Source organism: Embiotoca jacksoni, unplaced genomic scaffold (assembly GCF_022577435.1).
Source record: "Embiotoca jacksoni isolate LCO1_2020_lvr unplaced genomic scaffold, fEmbJac1.0.p SCAF_3, whole genome shotgun sequence".
In the NCBI taxonomy this organism is placed as follows: domain Eukaryota; kingdom Metazoa; phylum Chordata; class Actinopteri; family Embiotocidae; genus Embiotoca; species Embiotoca jacksoni.
Window position 1 is genome coordinate 4,850,622 of NW_027185381.1, and position 26,631 is coordinate 4,877,252.

The 26,631-nt window shown below is 40.9% G+C and overlaps 1 protein-coding gene across 1 annotated transcript in view; it reads left to right on the forward strand.

The window, feature by feature from the left end:
• The window catches only part of cadps2 (Ca++-dependent secretion activator 2), a 226,537-nt gene that overhangs the window by 62,901 nt on the left and 137,005 nt on the right, over positions 1 to 26,631 (forward strand). The window contains exons 4-7 of the mRNA XM_069162236.1: positions 10,102 to 10,182; positions 12,257 to 12,490; positions 12,961 to 13,082; positions 26,086 to 26,197. Coding sequence (XP_069018337.1) covers positions 10,102 to 10,182; positions 12,257 to 12,490; positions 12,961 to 13,082; positions 26,086 to 26,197 — 549 coding nt within the window. The remainder of the gene's footprint in view (positions 1 to 10,101; positions 10,183 to 12,256; positions 12,491 to 12,960; positions 13,083 to 26,085; positions 26,198 to 26,631) is intronic.

The window sequence follows — 26,631 nt, forward strand, 5'->3', positions numbered from 1 at the left end:
TATGTCATTCATGGTTGTTTTAGCCGAAAGCAGGGGGTGACTTAGGTGTGGTGATGGTCTATCAATTTCAGATATGGTTCTGATTTGTCTCTGATGTAGTTTTTCTTATTACACAGAGCTCCTTGACTCTGCCATGAGCAGCAACAGCAAGCTCTTCAATTTGGCTGAAAATATGCCTTCTGCCCTTGAGCTGCTTTTTCCTTCTGTTTCATTTTCCTCCTAGTCTCTACTTTTTGAACAAAAACTTCCCATCTTGTTTTCTTCCTCCATCTTGCTTTTGATTCTTGCTATAATTGATGAAAGGGTATAATTGTGTCTTTTCTCTGTCAGCCTTTCATCTCTTCGTCAGATGATTAGTCTGAGATTGTCAGTGTTTTTGCACAGCAGGTCGTTCAGTTTTAATGCGACGGCTGTTAAGCATTCATAAAAAAAAAAAATAATAATAATACTTTGCTGCTGAAAGTGTTCTGTAAAGGATGACTCTGAACTACAGTATATGAAGATGATTGCACAGATAAAAAAACATGTCTGGGTGCAGTATGTGCCGTATTTTTAGGAAGTTTCATTTTTACTTCACCAAAGTGGTGTCCTCCCTGATTTGTTCTGATTTGAATTGTTCTGCACTTTAGTCATCACCAATGCTTGATTTCAGCATTTGTATGCTGATTGAAAGTTGACAGGGACACGACTGTCCATAACAATTTGGGGGGAAAAAAATCAACTATGTAGGGTTGGCGGTTCGATTAGATTAGATTAGATTTTACTTTATTAATCCCACAGTGGGAAAATGTTGTCGTCACAGCAGCATGTACACAGTATGGACAAATTTACAAATACCTATGAAATAAACAAAATAAGATGGATAAAAAAATATTATTTTAGAAAAAAATAAGAGCAATAAAAGAATAAATACACAAACAAGACTATACACAAAAACAAATAAAATAAAGATAAATATAAATAAATACAGCTAGGACGATGAATGGAAAGTTTATACATTTTATAAACATTATTTTATTGTGGTGTTGAAAAGTCTGACTGCTGTCAGAACAAATGACCAGTGGTAGCGCTCTTTACTGCACTGAGGGATGCTGCAGTCTGTCGCTGAAGGAGCTGCTTAAAGCTTCTACAGTCATCAGGTGCTCCTGATGGCAGACGAGCACCTTGCATGGCACCTCTGTCGTCATTGGTGTGTGAGTGACGGGGTGAATTAAAAACGTGATAAAGTGAATTGTTGAAAAAGTGCTATTTGCGTGCAGATCATTTACCAATTGGAACCCACCTTGAGGGTTGAAGGTTTAATTCCCTGTTCTGTACCTCAGTTTGATCACCAAAGGACACTTGTCCTTTAATATTCCTACATGATTGTTATATTTTTTTTCAGTGTTTAACTACTTGATGTGAATTATGACATGTTGACATGTTGCACAAACTTTCCTTTTACAGCTTCATATGAAGACTGTTTGTCATAGAAATGCTCTGTGTGGAGAATTTAAAAAAGATTGCCAACGAAAACCACATAATAGAAGTCAGGGTATCAAACCAGCATCTAGTCTGTGCTTTGCATATATTTGCTGGTTAATTTTAGTATGTGCAGCCAAACTGTGGGTGTGTCAGTAATTGTCTCTTGTCCTCTGACATGGGAGGCTAATGGTCAGAGGCTTTGGTAAATTTCAGATCTATTAAATATGGTGTAAAGTAGACTCTTCTCAAGAATTGAAATTTATGTGAATTCGTCTGCATCGTAACCTCATGATAAATACCTTTTTTTTTTTTTTTTTACTAATTGACAAAATGGTATCTCTAATTTTATTTCTGCATGTCTATAATAAACTAGGTGGAACATGATCTGTTCACTTTGTCCCTTCCTCTGTACATTAGTATACAACTTAACTCACAATGGGTAACTTTGCCTGTCAAACAAACTGCTAAATTAGACATGAATAATATATTGAGGAGCCTCTATTTGCTCTTCTTATTGGATTAGAGATTTGATTTCTGTGCGTGGAGTATGTTGCATTTGTGTAATTGCTGTTGTTCCCGTTATTTAATTATGTGATTTGCCAACCTCTTTGTTATGCCTATGGACTGGCAACAGCTATGGCTGGGGGCATTATGTTTTCGGGTTGTCGTTCTGTCTGTCCATCCCATTATCATGAACACAATGTCTCAGGAATGCTTTGACAGAATTTATTCAGCTTTGGCAAAAATTGTCATTTTGTCCCAATAATGAACTGATAAAAAAAAAAATTTCTCAGGGAATTTCCTGAAATATGGCACACACCTTCACTTAGACTCGAGACTTATTGTATTTTGTGAGGTCATTGTGACCTCACAAAATACATTTGTGACAATAACTCAAGAATTTATATGCCAAGTCTGACCAAATTTTACAGAAATGTCTTATATGATTTTCTATCATTGAAAATGACATGACATTTTCTATCATTGTCACTTCACTGTGACATTATTTTGTTCTGCAGAAACACTTTCCGAACATTGTTAGATGCCTTACCTCAGGAACAGATGAGGCGATTGTTACTATATTTCACTTTGGGTCAGATACTGAATTGGTGGCACAAATCTTGGGATCCCAAATCTCTAAAGATTATGTCGGTCATCTTTTCTTTCTGTTTGACAATTTATGTGACGCATCCATATTTTAAAATATATATATTTTTTGCTGCAACATTCTTTGAAGCAATGTGTTTGGTCATAGCAGCTTTGTATTATCTCAGAGTCAGCTTTATTGGTCATATTCCTACATGTATTATTTCTTCACTACATATGAGTTTGGACAAATATGGATGTAAACTGACACTTGGCTTGTTTTTTGGAGGCATATAACCATGAGGCAATAATTATAGTTTGACTAAAATGTATCAATCATAGAGTTTGATAAGTGGCACACAGATTGCGAGCTGAGCTATTACAATTAATTTGATTTGAATGAAATTAACCAGGGTGGCATACAAAAAATAAGTTACTAAAACATGAATTACCCTCTTGTGGATGGCCATGCTCATGTAAAAGACAACGTAATTGACAATTTATCACCAAAAAAAAATCATGAAAAGTAGGGATGTCGACAACCAAGTGAGTCCTGGAATTAAAAAAAAAAAAAATGCAACAGCACTTGCTTGAACAGAAAAAAACAGGTTGTGGAAGCATGCTGCTGCAACTTCAATAAGTTGGGAAAAAGAAAAAAAAATGATTTACTTAATTTCTGTGGACTTATTTAATTTCAAATCACCATTCCTGTTTGTCTACTCTGTTCTATGTTTGCTTTATGAAGAGCAAGACAAGTGCTACACACAATGCAAAGAAGACACATGACTACAACTCGTAACATTACTGTAAGTGACAAAAAAAAAAAAAAAAATCATGTTTTAATGGACAAATGTCAGCCTCAAACTTCAAATCAGGCACAAATATCAAAATCTGCTGACGGCTGCGAGTAAGCTAGAAGCTCTGCTGATGATCATGCTGTCCTGGCCAGAGAACTAGCAGCTATCCCGCTGATACAGCTGCACGACCCCCCCGCCAACAGTCACATTTGCTGCATCAGAGAAGTTTGTTAGTGTCACTGGCCTGAAAAATGACCAATTAATGGTACCTCAGATTAAAGCCCGTATCTATGTTTCCCAGAGTTCAAACATCAGACACAAGTCAAGATCAATTGCTGGGAGGAGACTGAATCAGTCAATCCTCCTCATGGAACAACTGCAATGAAACTCCATATGATGGAGAAAAATAGAAAATTAAAGAAATACCTGAGCCAAGAGACTCAACGATGAACATTAGATCAATGAAAATCTGGCTGTTTGATTCCCACTGTGACCCATGAAAAGTAGCTGTGACCATGTCAAAAGGCTTTGCTGGAGACGCTGTTTAAAATATATTCATGATTTAAAATGACACTGAACAAGCATGGCTAACATAACATTGTGCAGTAATGCACCATCACATCTGGGTTAAGCTTAGTGGGCTCTGTCAGGGCTGTTTGACGAAGCAGAAGCAGAGTGATACACTGCGGCATCACGTGACCAGGCCTCCAATCACCCGACCTAAACCCAAATGAGATGGTTTCGGATACGTTGGTGTGTGCAAAGTGAAGGAAAGTCAACTAGCAAGTTTTAAGCATGTATGTGGAAAGTCCCTCAAGAGTGTTTGTGATGACCTGTGATGAAAGCTGGTTGAGAGAATGCTAATAGTAGGAGATAAACAATAAGTGATGATTAAGTAAACAATAGAAAATAAAAAATAGAATGTCAACGACTTTTAAAATGCCCATAATATTTGGACCTCCGTCAGAATTCATTATAGTTTTTCTCACAGATTTGAGTTACTTAGCATTGGTTACGGTAAAGGTTATGGAGACCTCATCAGGTTACTAAACCTCATCAGTAATACATTCAAACACAAATCAAACAACTCCAAAGAATGCCTTCAGTAATGTCAGAAACTATAAACATAGGCATGTAAAAGCTGCAGATGATAACTGTTAGTATGAGTGAACCAACATGGTAAAGAACCCCCCCCCACACACACACACACACACACCCCCACACACACACACACACAATCTTGCCAGCTGAGGCACCACAATATTCTGTAGACTATAGAGATTTGAGTGATGCTCCTCATTACATTAATCTGTAAAACATTTTAAAGATTAAAGCAGTTAAAAACCATTTGAGTCATTTGTTGTATAAATGCATGTTTTTACTTTTATCTATTCTGGTGACTCAGCTACAGTATGATGGCGAATGACACCTAGTCCTGTCACTTTTTTTACTCATTCATTCTTTGTGACTTACAATAATAGAAACACCAATACAATTGTTAAGTGAGGCTTGACTGATCACCTATTTTCCTTTAAATCAGCTTTTGGTTGTGGGCATGAAAGGGACTAAAGAAACAGGAAAGTTTCAGCACAGATGTTGGGGCTGACATTTGTGGTCTTAAATTGTATGTTTCAACAGTTCTTGGATGGATTTCCATAATATTTGAAGGGAATTTAGTGAAGTTACCTCACAAATAGCCTTTCTTGGTAATATTATGTTTTACCTTTCTTCCATAAAGTCCATAGAGTCCATAAAGTGCAGATCTCGGTAAATGTGCTGCATAAGTTTGAGGTTTGTTATATTGTTATACTGAAGTGCTGTCAGCAACATATTCAGAAGGTGAAGACATCTATTAACCTGCAAATACTGCTGTATATAAAACTGAATACAGTTTTAGTATGAACTAAACTATGATCCAATTATCAAACCTTGTTAAATACTGAAAGCGGACATCGAAAGTCTGGTCAGATTCAATATCTTGTTGATGTATTCTTTTATCCAGTGGCTCCCAATTTAAATCATAGTTTCTATATTAATTTACTTAAAGCAGGTGCTGGTCTAGCGTATGTCCAGCTCTGACGAGAAGCAAGTTTACGTTTAAAGTTTTACTTAATTCAGTGGCAACCAACCATGATGTCACCTATTGGTGTGTGTGAAGCCACAAAGTCATCATTTTGGCTGTTGCCATCTTGTTTCTTTGGAAGTGACAATATTTGGATGAGCAGGAGACATGGCCGCAGATCTCACTCTATCTGACTGGAAACTCGACTACACTATGCCTCCCCACTGATACTGGAAACCTGATGGCACTGTAGGCATGTCAATCAAGCCAGATGCCTCCATAAACATACTGATAATATCTAATTTAATTGTAGATTTATTTTTTTGATAGACCGCCAGAACACTGATCAGAAGGCGTAAATCGAGTGAATGGCACCATATTGATCTTTTATTTAATGAGGGAAGTTGAATGGGAGTCTACTAGTCTACAGAGACTGAAATGGACCATGTGATGATTTCTGCAATACGAACTTAACAATAAAACTGAAATTAGATATACAACCACAATGTGATATTGGATGTGACATATTTGGTATGCTGTCAGAGAATAATTCACTATGAGAAAAAGAGGGATATCCTTTAACTCAAATAATGTGCTTTCACAATGCAAAGGGCTTGTGTGGTCAATGTTACAAAGAAAATGTAAGAAAAGCCACTAATTAAGGAAATACCTCACCTCATGGAGATGCTACATGACTTACCTGCAGAGAAAGTGTTTGTGGTGCTAACATTTTGGTCACTGAGAGAAGACAATAATGTTTTCAGGATATAATGTTATGTTTTTGTGTTACAGCTGTTGAAGTAAATGGTGTCAGACCAAATGTGCCTTCTTGATTTCTGGTGCAGAATTTGTTCCTGTGATTTTCTCCTCTGTTACAGCAACTGCATAGCTGCAATTTTGAAAGTGGCTCAAATGAAACAGCTTATCTTTACTCTGTGTTATCAGCTTTTGAAGGTTCCACTTGTCTCTTTGGCTTTGGGCCATTTTCCATCAGAGTTGTTTTATCTCTGATTGTAATTTTAGACGCCTCGGCTCATCGCAGATTTTGTGAAGCAAGGCACTGGTTTTCGCCTAGTAAGCAAACCTCACTCAATTTCACCCCCACTTTCATCTTTGCTTTGAGTCTCGCTGACATGAAGGTTAACAGCCAACTTTTTTGGTGGTTCCCCCACTGAGTGCGAAGCTCTCAAATGATTCAGTCTTTGGCAAAAGTGAAAATACACCGAAAGACAGTGAACATGAGTTTCATAAGACAAAAGACAACTGCATTTCCTCTTTGACCAAATCAGAACATTTCTTTCTTTGTTTTTATAATGAACTGCCACTGGCTGGGTGCCTGATAAAACAGAATTAGATGAAAACAAAAGACAAGGACACATCAGCCAGAACTCATTTGGTAGCATGTTGAACTCTATCATTACTGAAGACACATAGCTTGGGACAGCTGCTGCTGATGGTGTGCTGGCAATAGCTGTTGTGTAGGGGATGGTTTGATGCCCAAGTCCTCCTGTCACCATGTCTAAGTATCCTTGAGCAAGACACTGAAACGCAAAATGCTTCCCAAATTGAATTTGCTTTGAACACTTTACTATGTGATGCAGTTATTTCAAGACAGTGATGATGAGAGAAATATAACTGAAAACTTTTTAAAGAAGTCATACTGTGGATTTACTACTTGTCAGCTACTGAAGCAAGAATATCTCTGGTTCCAAAGTGGTTAAGGGTCAGCTCAACATCAGACAAGAAGGAAAAAGTCTACCAACGCACATGGGTTGGTTAGGTAGCCTTAGTCACCAAGTTTTGCAGCCGTTTTTATTTTCTGTGCTATGGATAGATTCTTTGCTTGCAGGACATTTAGTCTGTGTCAAGTAAGTTTACATTCTGTGTTTATACTTATTGGCCAACAATATATCCACAGTAGATGAATTTTGCATTTTTGATGGCTAACAAGCTAATTCTCTTCCTTTTCCGTGGATCTGTCTGCATATGTTTTTGCATTGCATGTATGCATGTAGAGTGGGTACGGAAAGTATTCAGACCCCTTTAAATTTTTCACTCTTTGTTTCATTGCAGCCATTTGCTAAAATCAAAAAAGTTCATTTTATTTCTCATTAATGTACACTCAGCACCCCATCTTGACAGAAAAAAAACAGAAATGTAGAAATTTGTGCAAATTTATTAAAAAAGAAAAACTGAAATATCACATGGTCATAAGTATTCAGACCCTTTGCTGTGACACTCATATTTAACTCACATGCTGTCCATTTCTTCTGATCCTCCTTGAGATGGTTCTACTCCGTCATTGGAGTCCAACTGTGTTTAATTAAACTGATTGGACTTGATTAGGAAAGGCACACACCTGTCTATATAAGACCTTACAGCTCTCAGTGCATGTCAGAGCAAATGAGAATCATGAGGTCGAAGGAACTATCCAAGGAGCTCAGAGACAGAATTGTGGCAAGGCACAGATCTGGCCAAGGTTACAAAATAATTTCTGCAGCACTCAAGGTTCCTAAGAGCACAGTGACCTCCATAATCCTTAAATGGAAGAAGTTTGGGACGACCAGAACTCTTCCTAGACCTGGCCGTCCAGCCAAACTGAGCAATCGTGGGAGAAGAGCCTTGGTGAGAGAGGTAAAGAAGAACCCAAAGATCACTGTGGCTGAGCTCCAGAGATGCAGTAGGGAGATGGGAGAAAGTTCCACAAAGTCAACTGTCACTGCAGCCCTCCACCAGTCGGGGCTTTATGGCAGAGTGGCCCGACGGAAGCCTCTCCTCAGTGCAAGACATATGAAAGCCCGCATAGAGTTTGCCAAAAAACACATGAAGGACTCCCAGACTATGAGAAATAAGATTCTCTGGTCTGATGAGACCAAGATTGAACTTTTTGGCGTTTATTGTAAGCGGTATGTGTGGAGAAAACCAGGCACTGCTCATCACCTGCCCAATACAATCCCAACAGTGAAACATGGTGGTGGCAGCATCATGCTATGGGGGTGTTTTTCAGCTGCAGGGACAGGACGACTGGTTGCAATTGAAGGAAAGATGAATGCGGCCAAGTACAGACATATCCTGGAAGAAAACCTCTTCCAGAGTGCTCTGGACCTCAGACTGGGCCGAAGGTTCACCTTCCAACAAGACAATGACCCTAAGCACACAGCTAAAATAACAAAGGAGTGGCTTCGGAACAACTCTGTGACCATTCTTGACTGGCCCAGCCAGAGCCCTGACCTAAACCCAATTGAGCATCTCTGGAGAGACCTGAAAATGGCTGTCCACCAACATTCACCATCCAACCTGACGGAACTGGAGAGGATCTGCAAGGAAGAATGGCAGAGGATCCCCAAATCCAGGTGTGAAAAGCTTGTTGCATCATTCCCAAGACTCATGGCTGTACTAGCTCAAAAGGGTGCTTCTACTCAATACTGAGCAAAGGGTCTGAATACTTATGACCATGTGATATTTCAGTTTTTCTTTTTTAATAAATTTGCACAAATTTCTACATTTCTGTTTTTTTTCTGTCAAGATGGGGTGCTGGTACATTAATGAGAAATAAAATGAACTTTTTTGATTTTAGCAAATGGCTGCAATGAAACAAAGAGTGAAAAATTTAAAGGGGTCTAAATACTTTCCGTACCCACTGTACATAATCATGTGTGTGCACAGGAGAAGAAAAGAGAGGCTTGCCCAATAACAAATAAAATAAATATAGAAAACTCAACAGAGGTACTGAATGTCAAACAGTCCAAAGGGTACCTTTAAGAAAATACCAGGTGTAATGAGATGGTTTTGCTTCTACAGTAGGCTGCAGTGTGCATCTCTTTTATGTCACGTCTAGCCTGCACCAACATTTAGATTTTTCTTTTAATGAGAGCACTAAAATACAGCTATATGTTTGCTTTAGGAAAGTTTCATACTGCTGGGATAGGCTCCAGCCCCCCCCGTGACCCTGTTCAGGATAAAGTGGGTATAAATAATGGATGGATGGATGGATGGAAGTTTCATACTTTCTGCTACCTTGCAAGATTACCGTTCCAGGTTCAGGTCTTTATCTTATGAATACATCTGTGCTGAATGCTCAAATGAAAATTAACAATCGAGACCTCATGGGTTATTCCACTCACTTTAGTATAGCGAGTTCTCTTAGGACATCAGCAAGTAGACATCAAAGCAACTACAACTGAACAACCTGCGGCTTTAACTTGCATATTCAGCCACTGACAAAAGACAACGAACGAGACTGAACTTTCCTCATCTGGAATTAATTGAAAAGCATTTATTGTCGTCCTTTTTATGAAGTGCTTGAATCTCTTCACTCCTCTTAGGCTAATTACTGTCACTCAATTTCAATCCAGTTCAATTCTATTTATGCACCAAATCACAACACAAGTTATTTCAAGGCGCTTAAAATGCTAAAGTCCCTTCAACAGAGCTTTACAACAGTATACAAAGGAATCCAACAAATCAACAATAGAGCAGTTTTAACAGGAACTTACAACATTGGTACAGAAAAACGGCCATCTGTTAACACCTAAGCTGCTGATTGATTACCTGACAGAGAAATCTTCTTCTTCTTTGGAGCAGACCTTTCCTACACTGGCCCTCCTTTAACTTTTTGATTGGTGTACTTCTTTGCAGATCTGTAATTGGCTGTATGATGAATCTCTTAATGTTATATCTTTTTTTTCTCAGCTGGATAATGTGGACGAGCAGGCGGCTCAGATCCGTAGAGAGCTGGACGGCAGGTTACAGCTGGCTGAGAAGATTTCCCGGGTAAGAAATTAGCACGAAAAACAGTTGTTATTATCGCTTGTTCAGTATTTGTGGAATCTTTATTATCTTTAATGTTTTGGTTTTGGTTTACCTCAGATTGGGATTAGCATTGTTATTTTCCACCAAAGACAGAAATGTCCAACCTAAGAATTCACTATCTACTCTCTAATGTTTAAACTTAAACAATTTTTGTTCTACTTGAGACTTTTTTTTAAATTAATCAATTGTTAATTTAAATATTAATGTTTAAATAACAATAGTTAAAAAAAAAAAAAAAAATCAATGACCAGCAGCCACTATAAGCTATATTCAGTCATAATGATGTCAGATATATCTTGCTGATGAACCCACAGAGAAGACAGTAAGAGGCAAGCCGGTGAAGCAAATAGAAAATCTAGCTGCGAAACAAGCCACACATTTTTCTTAGGAGGTCACGGAGACCAAACTAGACATAAAAGTAATGTAAGCCCAAAAATGTTTTAACCTCAGTGGATAACATATCAAACTGCCAATTGTCCAGGGTGATGAATACCTACGTAACTGTGCTTCACCTGAATAATAATTCAGCACAATAGTCACTCTGCTTGCGTGGCGTACCTAGACCCAAATTACAGGTCTGGGTACACTCTTTAGGGAATCATTTGCAGTCACTCCACCATGCTGGGCTTATATCTTGGGTTCATTTTAACCAATCAGCATGCTGCCAAAAAAGGCCGACCCTGTCGTTGTGGCAACTACCTATTGCCCGTGTCCACCAAAGCATTCTTTCGTGAGTGCAGCGTGTTTTCTAAATGGTTTTAATGCGAGCGCCACTTTGTTTTTAAATACACGAGCAACATGACCAGGCACTGGCCGTTTATTCCACCGTTGACTGGTCCAGCCTTCAGCGTGGCTGAGCGAAAGCTTTTACAAGCAGCATTATCCAGACTATAATCAAAGTGAAGAAAACTGAAGCTGTGAGCAATAGCTTGGCAGAGCTTGTCCTGTGGGCAGTTTTCCTGAGTGACCAATCAGTGCCCATCATTGAAGTCTTTTCTCTCCTATAAGTAAAACATTACATTTGGTTCTGTTGAAGCACATGTATCATCAATCAGACTGGCAATCTTTCATGCTCGGAATCATTTTCAGTGACAGGTAACATTTTTGAGGCTGTCTTTTCGAGCTCATCAGTGACAGCAGTAATTCTCAGCTGTTCTGTAGCTTTTCTCCCTGTTTTACGCAGTAGTAAAGACTGCGGGAGACGCTATGGAATATGTATCACCCTCATGACTGTATTTCCTCTATGGTAGCAAAACATGTTACAGAAGTCTTAAGAAGCTCTTGCTGGTAAAACTAGACTAACTGAAAACTTGTGGGGCCGATTGTTTGTAAAAGACTCATTATAAACTGAGAGAGAGAACAATAACTAGCTGAAAAGCAGCTGCAAGAAACTCATAATACAACACTGTCTGCCTAAAACAAATACATTCAAAAGAAAATCTGATGTATTTATGTTACACCTTAAGCCTGTTTTTAAATGACAGTGAAGTCAGTTCTGGTTTCTATGCACAGCTGATGGCCTTTAAATGTATTGACAGTACTACAACATTATATAAAAACATAAAATACCTGCATTAATTGATGTTGTAAGCCACTACAATGCTATATCAGTGTGACAGTGATATATCTTTCTTTTTTTAATTAGTTTATTTTAATTAATATAATTTGGAATAATGTTGGTAAGCTACTGTATTAGTTTTAAGCCACCCAAACCTAGAATTGGTTATCTGTAATGTAATCTCTTTTTTTTTTTAAACATTTTTTTTGGAGATTGTTTCATTCAATTGACTTATTGGTTTAAGGACCAATTGATTAGTGTCTGTCATGTGATAAATCCAGAAAATGTCACCCTTAATCCCATTTCAGAAAGGACTCACAACCTGAAAGGATGTCAACCTTCGAGTAAAATGTCTTCTGTAATGTTAACAAAAGTCAAATATTAACAGCCAATTGCCCCTGTTGGTTAAAGAAGTGCTTGTTGATGTGATGGAAACTTTTATGTTAATGTTGAATGGTCACTTTGTGTGTGTTGCAGGAAAGGAGATACCCAAAGTTTGTCTCTGCTGACATGGAGGCCTTGTACGTGGAGGAGCTGCGTTCGTCGGTCAACCTGCTGATGGCTAACCTAGAGAGTTTGCCCGTCTCTAAAGGAGGTCCAGACTTCAAACAGAAGCTCAAACGCTCCTCCATGAACAACTCCTTCCTGGACATAGGAGACGAGGGAGACATCCTGTCCAAATCCAACGTTGTGCTGTCCTTCACTCTGGAGGTCTGTGTCTGTGTGTGGATGCTTGCATGTCGTATCTGCTGGTAATTGCCTGACTTGAGAACTGTTGGAACGGGTGTCTGAATTCATTACATGTGACAGTTGATTTAGTTTCCTTTTTAGGTAAAAATACAAGACAACATTAGGGAGAAATGCATAAACTCTTGATAATGCATCACGCTGTGCACTAGTCCTGAATAGATTACCCGCTTGTTCGCAATTTTGATGATAATGTGTTTATTTATTAATTAATTAATTTATCAATAAAGTCAAATATGAAGTATAATGACAACCATTCTCAAGCTGTGGCTTCTTCAATGTAAGGGTTTGCTGTTTAAGTCCAATGTGAAGCGATTCATGAAAAAAAATAATGGTAAAAATACTGTCAGTGGAATATTTGGGGTTTTTGCTCAGACAAAGCAGTTGATTTGGGGAGGCATCTGTTGGTCCTAACCCTTGACTGCTGTTTTCAGATTGTGATCGTGGAGGTCCAGGGCTTGAAGTCAGTGGCCCCAAACCGTATTGTGTACTGCACCATGGAGGTGGAGGGGGGAGAAAAGCTGCAGACAGATCAAGCGGAAGCCTCCAGACCACAGTGAGTTCATCCTCTTACTTTTCCCAGAGTGTTTCATCTACGTCCCAAAAAACAATGAAAATGAGCATATTTGAATACTCATTGTCACATCACAGAGGTACTTTGCATACTGGACCATGACTGGCTATCAAGGTGTGATTTTCTGTGTGGAAAAGGTTGGTAATCGCATGTCTAAAGTTTTAGGCGTTCAATCAAAAAGTATCAGATCAAAACAAATACATAAAGTAACTTGAGAATCCAGAAGGAAATACTTGATGCCAACTTTAGTTTAATTGCGCAGGTTTAGATCTGCTCGTTTCCTCCAGTTTCACACAATTTTGTTTTGAGTAACAAAATAAGGGATGACAGAGTCTATCAGTGTCTTTACCACTCTAGTACATATGATAAATCTAAAGAGTCTCTATTGAATGGATTGCCATGAATGGCATTCATGAGGCTGAAGCCTCCCAGCTTTGGTTTTCAAGTAAAGTTTCTCAACATCTATTGGATGAATTAAGGCCTATATCAAACTGTATTCAGCTTCTTGTAAATGAGGCTGTTGCTGGATGCATGGGTGTTGTTACAATTTTGGGTGCAACTGTAGTTCAAACCAGCAGACCACTTACTTGTTAGATCAGGTGCGTCACGAGGCGTTTCCCATCATGCCCTTAGATTTTGCTGATGGTTGAGAGCAATCACAGTCCTTCGAAAACCACAGCCTCATGAGGTGATCCATTCTGGCTAGCCCGGCTCATCTCAGATGAGGCTATTCACATCCCCTGAAGACAAGCGGTTTGACCTCATTATGATTTCACATTACACCTGACCCACGATAGCACCTAAACCCTCTTTATTCACTGATGAAGAGCACAAGATTATAGTGGAGCTTGAGTCGAGGCTATTTTATCACACAAAACCGGTTGCATAGGTAACTTAGAGAAGGCAAGAAGAATAACCACATCTTTTTAATTCATCATTAACCGAGGACAAGGACAGACAGATGACATTAAACTCCTGGTGAAACCACTCTTCTTCTGAATATGTCTCCATTACTTTCACGACCTTAGCCCCCCCCCCCCCCCCCCCCCACACACACACACACACACACATACACACACACACACACACACGTCCACCAAGGTCAATCAATAATGTGCATCACATGCAGCCATGAGAACCTTTAAAACTGTAGTATGAATGGAACCGGAAGTGCATCCATGTCTGCATTCAAAGTCTGCAATGGTGAAGTGCCTGTGGGCACAGAAAACCATGAATTGTCCCTAATGCGGTGTTGATTTACACCATAGATACCCAAAGACAATGTAGTTAAAAAGGGTGCAGAGGCTATAATCCGCATGCTGAAGAGACATGAACAGTGCTAAACCTCCACTTTATATTCCTAATTGGATTATGCCGGAGCTTTTGAAGATGCTATTGACAGACACACCTTAGTAATAACACTGGTTTTGCACGAAACCATTTAGCTTAGCTCCACTTCTACGCCCCAGTCAGATCTCTGATGTTTTTCACAAGAGCCAATTAGGGACAGATTCAAATCTGACACTCTGCTTGAAGGAATTTGTTTTAAATTAGTGTGATTTGAAAGGCAAAAGAAAAGTCCCATCAGGAGTATGTTAAAATGCCAAATTGATAATGATTGCATGTTAACACCATGTATTACTGTCTAAACATTATTAGACACGAAGTCAAAGAAGGCGTTCAATCATTCCAGTGACAGTACACTCATTTGCCGTTCTTATTTTAATTCGAACCTCAAATATCACAGACATTTGGCAGAATGAAAATCTGTTTCATTCATACAAACATTCAGTTAAAAAAATAAAAATAAATAAACATTTAATTAAAAAGGCCAACATTCAATTATAAATGCAATTTCCCCATGCACCTTAAATTTGAGCAGAGAGTGCACATCACATTTTGTGTCAAATTCAGGAAATCAGCAAGTGCTTCAGAAAATCCATGGCAAAGAAAGCAATGAGCAGGGAGAGATTTTTTTGAGTGGCATTGGTGTTTTCAGAATATCACTGTGAAACATTGGAGAAGGCGCATAAGTCAGGAGCGCAACCAAGAGCATGGTGTTTTTTTTTTTTAACATTTGCAGGGCACGTTTCTTACCTACAACAACAAAGTCGCCGCTCCTTACCCCCCCTAATTGACAGATTTTGCTCCCTGCCACTTCTTTCTGTTCCCTAAAATCAGGGTCACACTGATTTACACTGGAGGAGATCCAGCGGATGCAGCTTTATGCACTTACAGAATGGAACGTCCAGGGAGTTGCATGATTGTGGGAGCAGTGTATTGCTGCACAAGGGGACTACATTGAAGGGGATGGCAGCCAGATTTAGACTTGTATAGTCTCCGTTAAAATGGTAACATGATACATTTGTATGTCTAGTGACAAGTCACTGAACCTCAAGTTGCTGCCAGGGTTAAGCGAGCACTTTGCCTGGTTGCTCAGCCACCATTGGTGTTTGAATGGGTGAATGGGAAACGGTGTGAAGTGTTTTATGAGGACAGACCATTTACCATTCCATCTGTCCAACATGTGAACCGCCATGTGCCACATGGTGTATGTCTTCACTTGGTACTCTTCATGTTTGAAATCCTGAGAATGAGACATTTCACTTTCAAAAGTCCAGCTACTAGTCTCCCAAAACCTTTACAGTGTTGTAAAAAGAAGTGATACAAAACAATTGTAAACATTCCCCTGTCTCATCTTTTTTGAAATGTGTTGCTGCAATCAAATAAAAAATTGGCTTATGTCTTCCATAAAATAAGATTTCACAGTTTCAAACCTGGACGTGTTTTCCTTTGATTTATTTTCAATTAAATATGGGTTAACATGGTTTGTAAATCCCACATTTTTGTTTCAAACATCAACCCAACTTTTTGTTGTTGTTGTAATACAAAGAGGGTTTTTGAGAAGGCAAAACAACATGTGATGACATGCAGGTATTAATTCATATTAATTCATTTTTCAACAACTGTGCATAAAGGCAATAAAAATAGATTCATGAAGTTTAGCAAATTGTATTTGAATATATTCAATAAGCCGTAAAATAAGATTTTCACTGTAAAATTAAAGAGTGTAATTTCTGAACAGTAAAGATAAATTACATCACATACTGTTCCACCTTGGAAACTGTGTTCACGTGTACATTTAATTTTCTTTACATATGGTGTTTTCAGCTTGATGCCAACTGATTGTTTCTCAGGTTGGAGCGTTCTTGGTTACAGGTGTTGGGTTTTTGGATGCCCGTCCTAGAGTAAGGGTCTCTGTGGTAATGAGGTTGCCCTTTCACATGCTCTGGCTGTTTTCGGGCTGTTCTTTTCTTCTTTTTTTTTCTTTTTTTCTCAGAGCCCGCCGCTCGTCAGAGTCACCAAACAGAGCCAATTAGACAAGCTCACGGTTACCTGATGACCTTCCTGGTCATCAGGGGTTTCGGTGCTGTAACCTGGCTTTGCTGCAGCTCCTGTAATCTTCACTGTAATTAGCCTGCAGCACACTTTCACATTATCTTCAGCAAAAAAAGACACCCAGTGACTTAATAACAACAGAGTTAACTATAATTACAAAGGCAACCTAATTGGCTGTGATTACACAGTTGTCCAATTGCTCTTAGGACTCCTGTGGTTGTAGCATCTTTAATCACCGAGGACCTTTCATCATAAATTCCCCTAATTATTGAGGAATTTTATGCTTCTGTGATTCTGTTTCTTCATGTTTATTTCAAATAAAGTACCATCCTTATAATTATTTTTCTTCCAGGCATGCTTATTTGCTCTCAGTGAAAACGTTTGCACATCCCACAATTACTTCGTTATATTGCATAAAATACAATCCAACAGGGCATTAGCATTTTTTAAGGGCTGTTAACTACAGTAGTTGTATTAACCATTTTACAATTGGACCATCAAAATCTATAACATTTTCCTTAATCTCCATATGCAACTTCAGACAATTCAGAATGGGTATTATTTATACTTATTTATTTATTATTAGGGGCTCTTTATTGTTAATCGGGGAGGAAGACAAGGAATGTTTTGACAGAATTTGAGGTGCTTGCAGGTGAGCTGGAGCAACATAAATATGCCGTGTGGCAGTGTGTTGCCGCTCTAGTGAATGCAATGAGTTAGTCCATAACAAGGGCCGTAGCCTACCTGAAATATAAAAAAAAAGTATAGAGATTCAAAGGTTGGTGCCCATCGTCAGAACATGTCTGTTACTGGTGGGTGAAGGGTGCGCCTAACCTTTTAACGCTCAGGGAAACAGGTGTCGCGGTGTCTCCTGACAGCAAAGACTGTATGAAAACTCATACTGGGTGATATGTTCACAGAATTAGAAAATTGTATTTAAGGTGTCGATGCTCTGTTCTGCAATTTCTTTATTGTCTTGGATTTCTAAAACCGATTATTATGATTTGAGTTAGCCTAGTCAACATTACACTGCTGGTTTGAGTATTTGAGATACAGTGGAACTGTGTAATGTAAAATAAAGTGAAGTTAAATGTGTGAGGCATCATCATAATGACTCTTCTCACACATTTCACTAGCTAGGACCCCGCCTCGGCTGGGGGCGAACCTCCATTGATTGGGGGAGATTAAGCCAGGGTGAGAGTTTCGCGGTTTGGGGGAAGGCTTAGTCGAGGATCCACTGCGGCTCCCGGGCCTTGCAGATCCCCGAGATCTCCATGTGGGACGGAAGGATAAAGGCTATGAAACATGATAACCATAAGTGAAACGGTTTAACAAGAGCGAGGGAGGGAGGGTGGGATGTGGAAAACGTGAACAGGCCGAGGTTTAGAGTGGGTGGATATTTATAGGACTGTGGCCGGAAGTGGGGGAGTGGTTGAGGCATGGTCCTGCTCCTGAAATTCAGCTAAAACTCCATCTCCAATTCACAAGCTAGGACCCCGCCTTGGCTGGGGGCGAACCTTCATTAATTGGGGGAGATTAAGCCAGGGTGAGAGTTTCGCGGTTTGGGGGAAGGCTTAGTCGAGGATCCACTGCAGATCCCCAAAAGAAGCCATCCTAAGAAAGCAAGATGAAGATGATTGGAGGGAGCCTTGGAGGAAGTTGCGGAACTCGATGGGCCATTCAGCTGAAAACCATCGTCTGCCGTAGTGGCCCCCAAAACCGGCGGAAGGAGCAGCGTCAGTATAGAGCTGAATGTCTTCTGGGTTGGAAAGTTGGTCGTCGTAAAAGAAGGTGATACCGTTCCAGTTGGAGAGGAGGTGCAGCCGCATCTGCATCTCTGTTCTGGAGGGGGTATCCATGGAGACTGGATCGATAAGTGAGGGTGTGGATGATGCGAGGGAAAGCAAGTACAAAATAAAGGAGCGGTCCTGGGGGATGATGCGCAAGGCAAAGTTCAGATGTCCCGAGAGGGAGGGCAGTTGTCATTTGGTGCAAGAGGGAGTAAGAAGAAAGTTTTGTAGGAGGAGAATGATGCGGTGGAGTTTCTCCGCGGGCAAAGAAGCTTGGAACCGGACAGTGTCGAGAGTAATCCCGAGAAACTCCAAGATGTGTGAAGGACCTTCTGTTTTCTCTTCAGAGAGAGGGATGCCAAGCTGAGTGAAGACTGATTTCATGGTCAAGAGACCGTGGGCTGGAGGTGATAAAGGAGGAGTTATAACTAGGAAGTCGGGTGAGTGGTGGCTGAAGGTTGGCTTTGAGGATGTGGTTGGATGGGGATGGTGCACGCGGAGGCGGGATGGGAAGGGGCGCTGCATAATTTGCAGGGGAGAGCTGGACGGGTGGCAAAAAATGCGGCAGTAGAGTTCCTGGTCGAGGGTACCCCAGTAAGTGGCCTGGTTGAACTGGAGGAGACGGGCTGTGGCTTCTGAAGCGAATTGGATGTGGTATTGGTAAAAGCCTGCTCCGCTAAAGCGGAGAGCTGGGTCGAGGATTATGGAAAGGTGGGATCTAACTCTGTCCTCCTAGCTGGGAAGGGGGTGCAGGGGACATCTCTATACAGGGAGAAAGCGTACGCGAACTCAGGCGGGGTGAGCTCTTTGGAGCGAGCTGGCGCTGAGGTACGCATGATAATGAGGCTCTCATGGCTATCGATCACCCTAGGTTCAGCGTGTTGGTGGAGGGGAGGGAGGATGAGTTGTGCCAAGTCAACGTATTTACCTGAGATTATCTGTTGTCGGAAGTTCGCGGAGACGGGAGAATGTTTTTTTTTTTTTTTGGCGGCGCAGAGCCAGAAAAGAGAGCATTGGATGGTTGGAGGGTAGAGGAAGAAGGAATAGGGACTGGCATCCCGGTGCCAGGAATCTCCATGGTAGAAGGGTAAACTGCGGCCCTCGTTGTGCTGGGGAAGGTCGCTGCAGGCGCCTGAGGAAAGGGGGCAGAAGGGTTGTAAGTTGGCAGCCCAGTGGTGATGATGGGCGCTGTGGATGGATGAGAGGGGGGAAAGAGGAAAGAAGACCTGGCAACCCGGTGCCAGAGTAGAGGGCAGAAAAAAGGGGTGTGTGGAAGAACAGCAGTAGTACAGACTGATGAATCCAAGCCAGAAGGTAGGATGGAATGCTGTGGAAATTGAAGAGAGGAAAAGAAAGTCGGCATCCCGGTGCCGCTGTGCACCGTGAGTTTGCCTGAGGAAGTGGCTCTTTTGCTCTCTTTCTCACAGGGACTGGCATCCCGGTGCCAGGAATCTCCATGGTAGAAGGGTAAACTGCGGCCCTCGTTGTGCTGGGAAAGGTCGCTGCAGGCGCCTGAGGAAAGGGGGCAGAAAGGTTGTAAGTTGGCAGCCCAGTGGTGATGATGGGCGCTGTGGATGGATGAGAGAGGGGGGAAAAGAGGAAAAGGACCTGGCAACCCACTGCCAAAGTAGAGGGCAGAAAAAAGGGGGGTGTGGAAGAACAGCAGTAGTACGGAAGGTGGGATGGAATGCTGTGGAAATTGAAGAGAGGAAAAGAGGTGGCATCCCGGTGCCGCTGTGCAAAGGTGAGTTTGCCGGAGGAAGTGGAGAGGGATGAGAGGTGGCGCGCTGCAAAACCTGGCAACCCGGAACTTTGTGGGTGGAAGGGCGGAGTTTGAAGGTGCGTGGTGACGTCACTGTCGTTGACGTTACGCCAGTGTGTTTTGGATGGAGGTACGTCTGTGTTTTTTGCCTGACGTGACTTTTGGAAAGTTGTGAGGAGTTGGAACAGTTTTGCTTTGTTGTTGGAGCGGTGGTGAGGTATCCCCTTCTCTTTTAACGCTTTTAGCAGACGGACTACGGTCCGGTCGGAGATCTTGGCCGGCGCGTCTTCGACGGGGGACCTGGCTGGACCGCGGGAGCGGTGGCGGCGGCTTTGAGCGCGGCGCGCTGGGGAGCCGGAGTCGTCGGAGACTCGTTCCCGAGCACTGGGTCTGGGGCGAGTGGAGGAAGAGAGAGGGGACTTACGTTGCCGTTGACTACGTCTGGGGGTGGCAGGTCTCCCTCTGTCACCGGTGAGTGAGTTATTGGAGGACGGCTGTGGATCGGAACCTTCATACAGAAGGATTGAACGGCGAGAGGGATTCTGGTGGATGCAGCTGGTCGGCTTGTTGGAGATTGGCGGTTTGGCTCCGCTGTGCTGTCTGGGTGTTCCCGGTGGTGGCGTCTCGTGTAACCCTGGGGTTTTTGGAGAGGGCAGCAGATTGAGGGCTTCCTTTGAGTGCATGGGTGGCCTGTGTGAAGGCAAAACAATTGTCGTCGTCGTCAGATGGGCTGAGGAACAGCAGATCCATGTTTGGTCCAAGGTAAGATTTTTTTGTTTTTTTCTTCTGCGTGGCGTCTGGTTCCGGATGCCGAAAACGTGAACAGGCCGAGGTTTAGAGTGGGTGGATATTTATAGGACTGTGGCCGGAAGTGGGGGAGTGGTTGAGGCGTGGTCCTGCTCCTGAAATTCAGCTAAAACTTTATCTCCAATTAATTTCTACATTCTGGCTTCATTCCACGTCCACACCATCGTCGTGACCAATTTCTCCAAAATGTTCATATGCATATGGATATTACATATACATTCTCCCGTCAAGTTGGTTTTTATAGATTGTTTTTTTTGCGTGGAGTGGCACACTGTTCTTTTAGGCCCTGCTGTGTGCGTATACTCAACTGGTGTTGTGAAGAGGAAGCTTCTCATGAGGACCGAGACACGTCTCATTCGAATGGAACACTTTACTGTCCAAACTACAGTATTACAAAACAGGAACACATGAAAAGACCCCGCTTTGCACCCGACATCTTTATTCATCGTCTCGTTAGCAACAAGAACCCATGTAGCATGTTACTTCCTGGCGCTTCAAAATAAAAGCATTTCCTGTTGACGCTTTTCACAGTAAAACAAAATTATTTCCATGACGCTTCTCACATTTACAGCTAAACAGTGTAAACGGTGTGCTTCAACATTTCTTGCATAAACTGTTAATCAAACCAACATGAACCATATTATTTATCTTATCTTAACCAAACAATTCACAACCACTGGTAATGCTTAAATGAGGCCCTTGGTGGGGTGTGAAACTTGCACCAGACTCTTGGCAGTGAATTATCTTCTGTCCTAAATCTGATCAGTGTAAACCAGGGTCATGAGCTACCTGTAGTTCGTGAGCTATTATTATTTTTATTATTATTATTATTGTTATTTGTATTATTATAGTACATTTGGGGATTCATTTCAGAATTTTGTATTTATTATTTTTTTTTAACCTGCTCGAGAGAACAACGCTATCAACGCAATTGATTAACAAGTATACAGCCTCCCCAAACATTCCCATCACCTGTGTCTGCTCTGCACCATGTCACTGTAACGGAAGGTGGACAGGCAGGGTTGACCTCCGCCCCTCATCAAACAGAGATCAGACAACAGCAACTACAGCAACCTGCAATGCGCCTGCAAAACACAGCAGAGATTCTCACACCGAGTCTGAAAAGAAACGGGTGCTGCATAAATTAGGTAATTAACATAAAAGCTAAATGTTTCACTGGACTGCAACAGCAGGTCCGGAGGTATAAAGGGAGTGAGTGAGTGAGCGATCAAAGTTGCACCGCTGGTCAGCTGAATGCCGAGACTTTTCAGATAAGATCAGATAATTAGCATATAGAAAAAAAAAACTGCACATGCTGTTGAATTTTAAGCTGTTGCGATACATAATATGTGTGTCGAGTATCAATGTGTTATCATTGACATAAAAGAAGCTTACTCAGCTGGTTTGGGTGGAGCTCAGCTATGTGAATAGACGTTACTAAACATGACTAGCTCTCAGATAATTTCCTTTTTTTCAAAGTAGCTCTTAAAGGAAAAAAAAAACTAAAACGTTGGAGACTCCTGGTGTAAACAAATAACAAGTAAGATTTCACGTTTGTCCTTCAGTTTTGTTTTTCAACACCGTCTGGGAAACGAAAAGAAACGTAATGACATGCATCATCCCTCCCGTTAAATCCACTTTCTCAGGTCAGTTAATACGTGAGGCCAACGCTCTTTTTATCAGGATCTGTCCTCTGTCTTACAAATGCCCCTGGTGTGTGTGTGTGTGTGTGTGTGTGTGTGTGTGTGTGTGTGTGTGTGTGTGTGTGTGTGAGAGAGACATTATTCTTCGAAATGTTGCCTTGGAAACTAGGGAAACTGAATATAAAGCTCGGCTTTGCTACTTGCTTTCAACTCGCGAAGGTGTCACTCGTCATCCGTGCACCACCCAGATACACACGGACACACACACACACACACACACACACACACACACACACACACTTGCAGACTTGAAATGACAGTTTTGACGTGCAGGCACGTAATCACCAGAGGGGTGGCTCTGTGTGTATGGCCATGTCCCCATCATCATCTTGAGCAGAAGCCATTACTCATCACCATTGCAGTCTGCGAGATGAACAATACGTGTTTCTTGATAACAGCCGATCCAAAACAGCCGACTGTTGCTGCTGCTTCTGATCTGTGGCCAACACCTGATGTGATATTCATTCTGGAACTAGACCTTTTTTATTAAGTTAATTTTGCAGTCTATGATGTCTGAGAAATTGCAGTTAGAAAGAAAAAATGCTTTGTCCTGTCGAGTTTAAAGTCTGCAAATAGGAAAAAGTTAACGTCTTTGAAATGCAGACTATTTTTTTTTATGCAATAGAAACACTGGGTTTTGTTAATTCTTTTAAAAACAGAAACGCTGTTCTAAACATGAAGGCGCTCCAACTGTTGACCTATTGACAATTCTGGGACCTAAAAAGTTCAAACTAAATCTCAAAACCTCAGCTTGCCATGTGAGTAATATTAACAGAGATTCAGCTTGCACGCTTTTAAATTGTTGCTCCAATCAACAAAAGAGTTTCTAAAACACCCAATTATAACTTTAAACTATTTATAGCTAGGTGTACCAATACAAACTGAAGCAGAATTCTGTATGGCCGGAGATATACTTGTTTTTAGTTTTTTGGCGTTGGCATGTCCATGATGGTCGCCTTGTGTATCCTGCGTCTGTTTTGAGCGTTGGTTATATATGTACAGTATATATATCTTTCTTTCTTTCTTAGCTGTATATACGTCTATTTAGGTTTTTTTTGCACAGAGAGCTGAAGTTACAACCGGAGTCAAATTCCTTTTACGTGTTAACGTACCTGGCCAATAAAGCTGATTCTGATTCTGATTCTGTTTCTGATTCTGGTTGGTGAAATTAACGCAACGCGTACGTAAGATGCAATGCACACCTGACTGGTAAGGACAGTGTAGTGTAGGGGCAGTATGGCGATGTGACAGGGTCAGGGACCTGCAACCAAGCGACGACCAACAGTGACTTTACCCATCGGTTTGTGAACGGCTGTTTGGAGTTCCGAGCCTCGAGTTTGGAATTTGTTGGGCGCCATCTTGCTTGCCCGGAGCGGTTTGGAGCCAGTAGTCACCATATTTGCGCGAGCGGGGAGATGTGACTTGATCTGATTGGAAACCCGGCGATGCTACGTTCCGCCTACCGATAGCCGTAACCTGACTGCACCACAGGCCTGTCAATCAAACAGACCCCACCCCACCCCTAAACACACCTTTTTTAAGTTTATTTTTGAATTAATGATGGGATTATTTTCAGATGGACAGCCAGAAAAACAAACGAGAAGGAGCGACTTTAGCTAACAAAACCGAGATAACTCATGGAGAAATTTTATTGACTGAGAATTTTATGAGACTAGTTAGATGGGAGTCTACGGAGCCGGAGGCTTTAGGTGGTATGTATCGGCCTCATTTTTAAGAGCAGGAAGCTAGGTGCACTTTTATATACAGTCTATGCCTGCGGCTCCTTCAGCTGTAGACTGCTGCACCCTCAGTACAGGAAAGAGCGCTACCGCAGGTCGTTTGTCCCGACGGCTGTCAGACTGTTCAACTGCAGCCTGAAATAATGTTGCACTGTATGTCAGAGCACCTGACACTTTTTTTTTTTCATCCCAAGTTGTATTTATTTATTTTGTGTGTGTATATAGTTTTTGTATGCGTATGTGTATTTATTTATTGGTCTTACTTTTTAAAAAAAAAAAAAAAAAAAAAAATTCTATCTTATTTTATTGTATACGTATTTATAATTTTGTCTTATTGTGTGCACCTTTTTTTCCTAACTTTCTATGCTGATGACAAAATTTCCCCACTGTGGGATTAATAAATTCTTGCCTTGTCTTTTCTTGTCCATCCATCCATCCATCCATCAATCACTAAATGGAAATCCAAACCTGTTGCATCCGTGCACTGTGGAAGATACATAAAAATATGAGTGAGGATGTAGCCGCTAGCTTGTTTTATTCCCCGTCATCTCAGAATCAGCAAAGTAGTGACCCTCTCAATTGTCACTATGTTTATTGTTTACATCAAGCAAATCAAGATGTTTTAATGGCATCATTGTTTTTCTGGTGTGCCCTCTGGTGGAGTCCCTCAGTAACACGCAGAGTTCAGAGGCAATAACATTCAGGACGTCAACAGTTGTAACCGCGAATGTGTAGTTCAAAAGCAAGTATATCTACGGCCTACAAGTACACCACCTTTTCATCTCATTTTAATCCTTAATGGATTTTTTATTTGACAGTTTTGAATAAATTACTGAACACCAAAAGCCAAAACCATTTAGCTGTAATAACTGGATGAAAACTTTCATTATTGATCTGTGAAGTGAACCCTGAACTGACTGCAATGCAAGATGGAAAAATACCAGCACATATTCTGTAAGACAATCCTCCTACATGATGCAGAAACATTACATTTTTATTAGCTGGAGGTTACAGTTGCTTATTGCTTTTGTTTATCTTGTTGACAAACACCTGTCACCAGCAGATTCCTAACAAAGCTTCTCCAACCTTAGCTTCAAACACACCGCATTTCAAAAAGCTGCTTCACAAGAAACAACTCTCACTGGTTATAATTCGGAGCAGCAAAGCAGGAAGTATTTGGTTTGTGTCATCAGTAATTTAACAGTTTTATTACAGTGAGTAAAGTGTTTAGAATGAAATATCAATGTCAAAGAACATGCAGTAGTGGTGTGTATGTATATATATATATATATATATATATATATATATACATACATACATACATGCATAGAACAAATCACAGTAAGATGTTAGTCTTTACTGAATAATTGTGGCAAGTTGTTTTTTTAATGCTGATATATAAAATTATAACACATATTTTTCAGTATTTTCTAATATTATCAATAATTTTGCGATCACACAAAAATGCACTGAAATACCGTGATGTTTTGTTGGAGCCATATTGCCGACAGCATTTGCACTGGCCTCTTCATTTCAGAGCATAACTTAACCTGTTTTAGGAATATGGTCTCACGCTGGAAGTTTTCAGCTCCGCTTTTTATCTGGATGAGTTAATGCGGCTTTCATCTGCTATCAAGCTGACAGGCACAACACAGCTAACAGCACCTATATCTGGCCAGTGTAAAAATGCTAACTGTGAATCATTTAAATGACGAATGCTTTGACGGTGTCTGTAATGTTTACACACAAATGTACATATCTAACAATAATCCTCATGTCTTTCAGGTGGGGCACTCAGGGGGACTTCACCACAAGCCACCCGTTGCCCTCGGTCAAAGTGAAGCTCTTTACAGAGAGCACGGGTGTCCTGGCTTTGGAAGACAAGGAACTGGGCAGGGTGAGTGGACCTACAAAAAACACACAACATGGAGAAGTTGACTACCTGTGGTTACAAAATAACATTGAAACACAAAGCATGTTTAATTTGTATAGACGACATATGGTCACTGAATGAGGTCAGGTACTTAAATCCGAGCTGCGATTAAAATGTTAAAAGACTGTTCCTGTTGTGCATGAAGAGAATGTAGAAGAGTAATGCGCATGGAGCAGGGGTAAGCAATTACTTTTGACTTAATATTCCAAATTATGTCACCTGATCACTATCATTACCTGCTTTACAAGTGTATTTCTGATGACTGGTATTTTGCGCATTGGTGATTTCACCGGTGAAATTTTTTACCAAACGTGGGAGAAAAACAACACATACGCTTGAATATCTTCAGAAAACCAGCTGCAACAACATGAAAATGATGAGCCTGGTGAGGTGTTTTA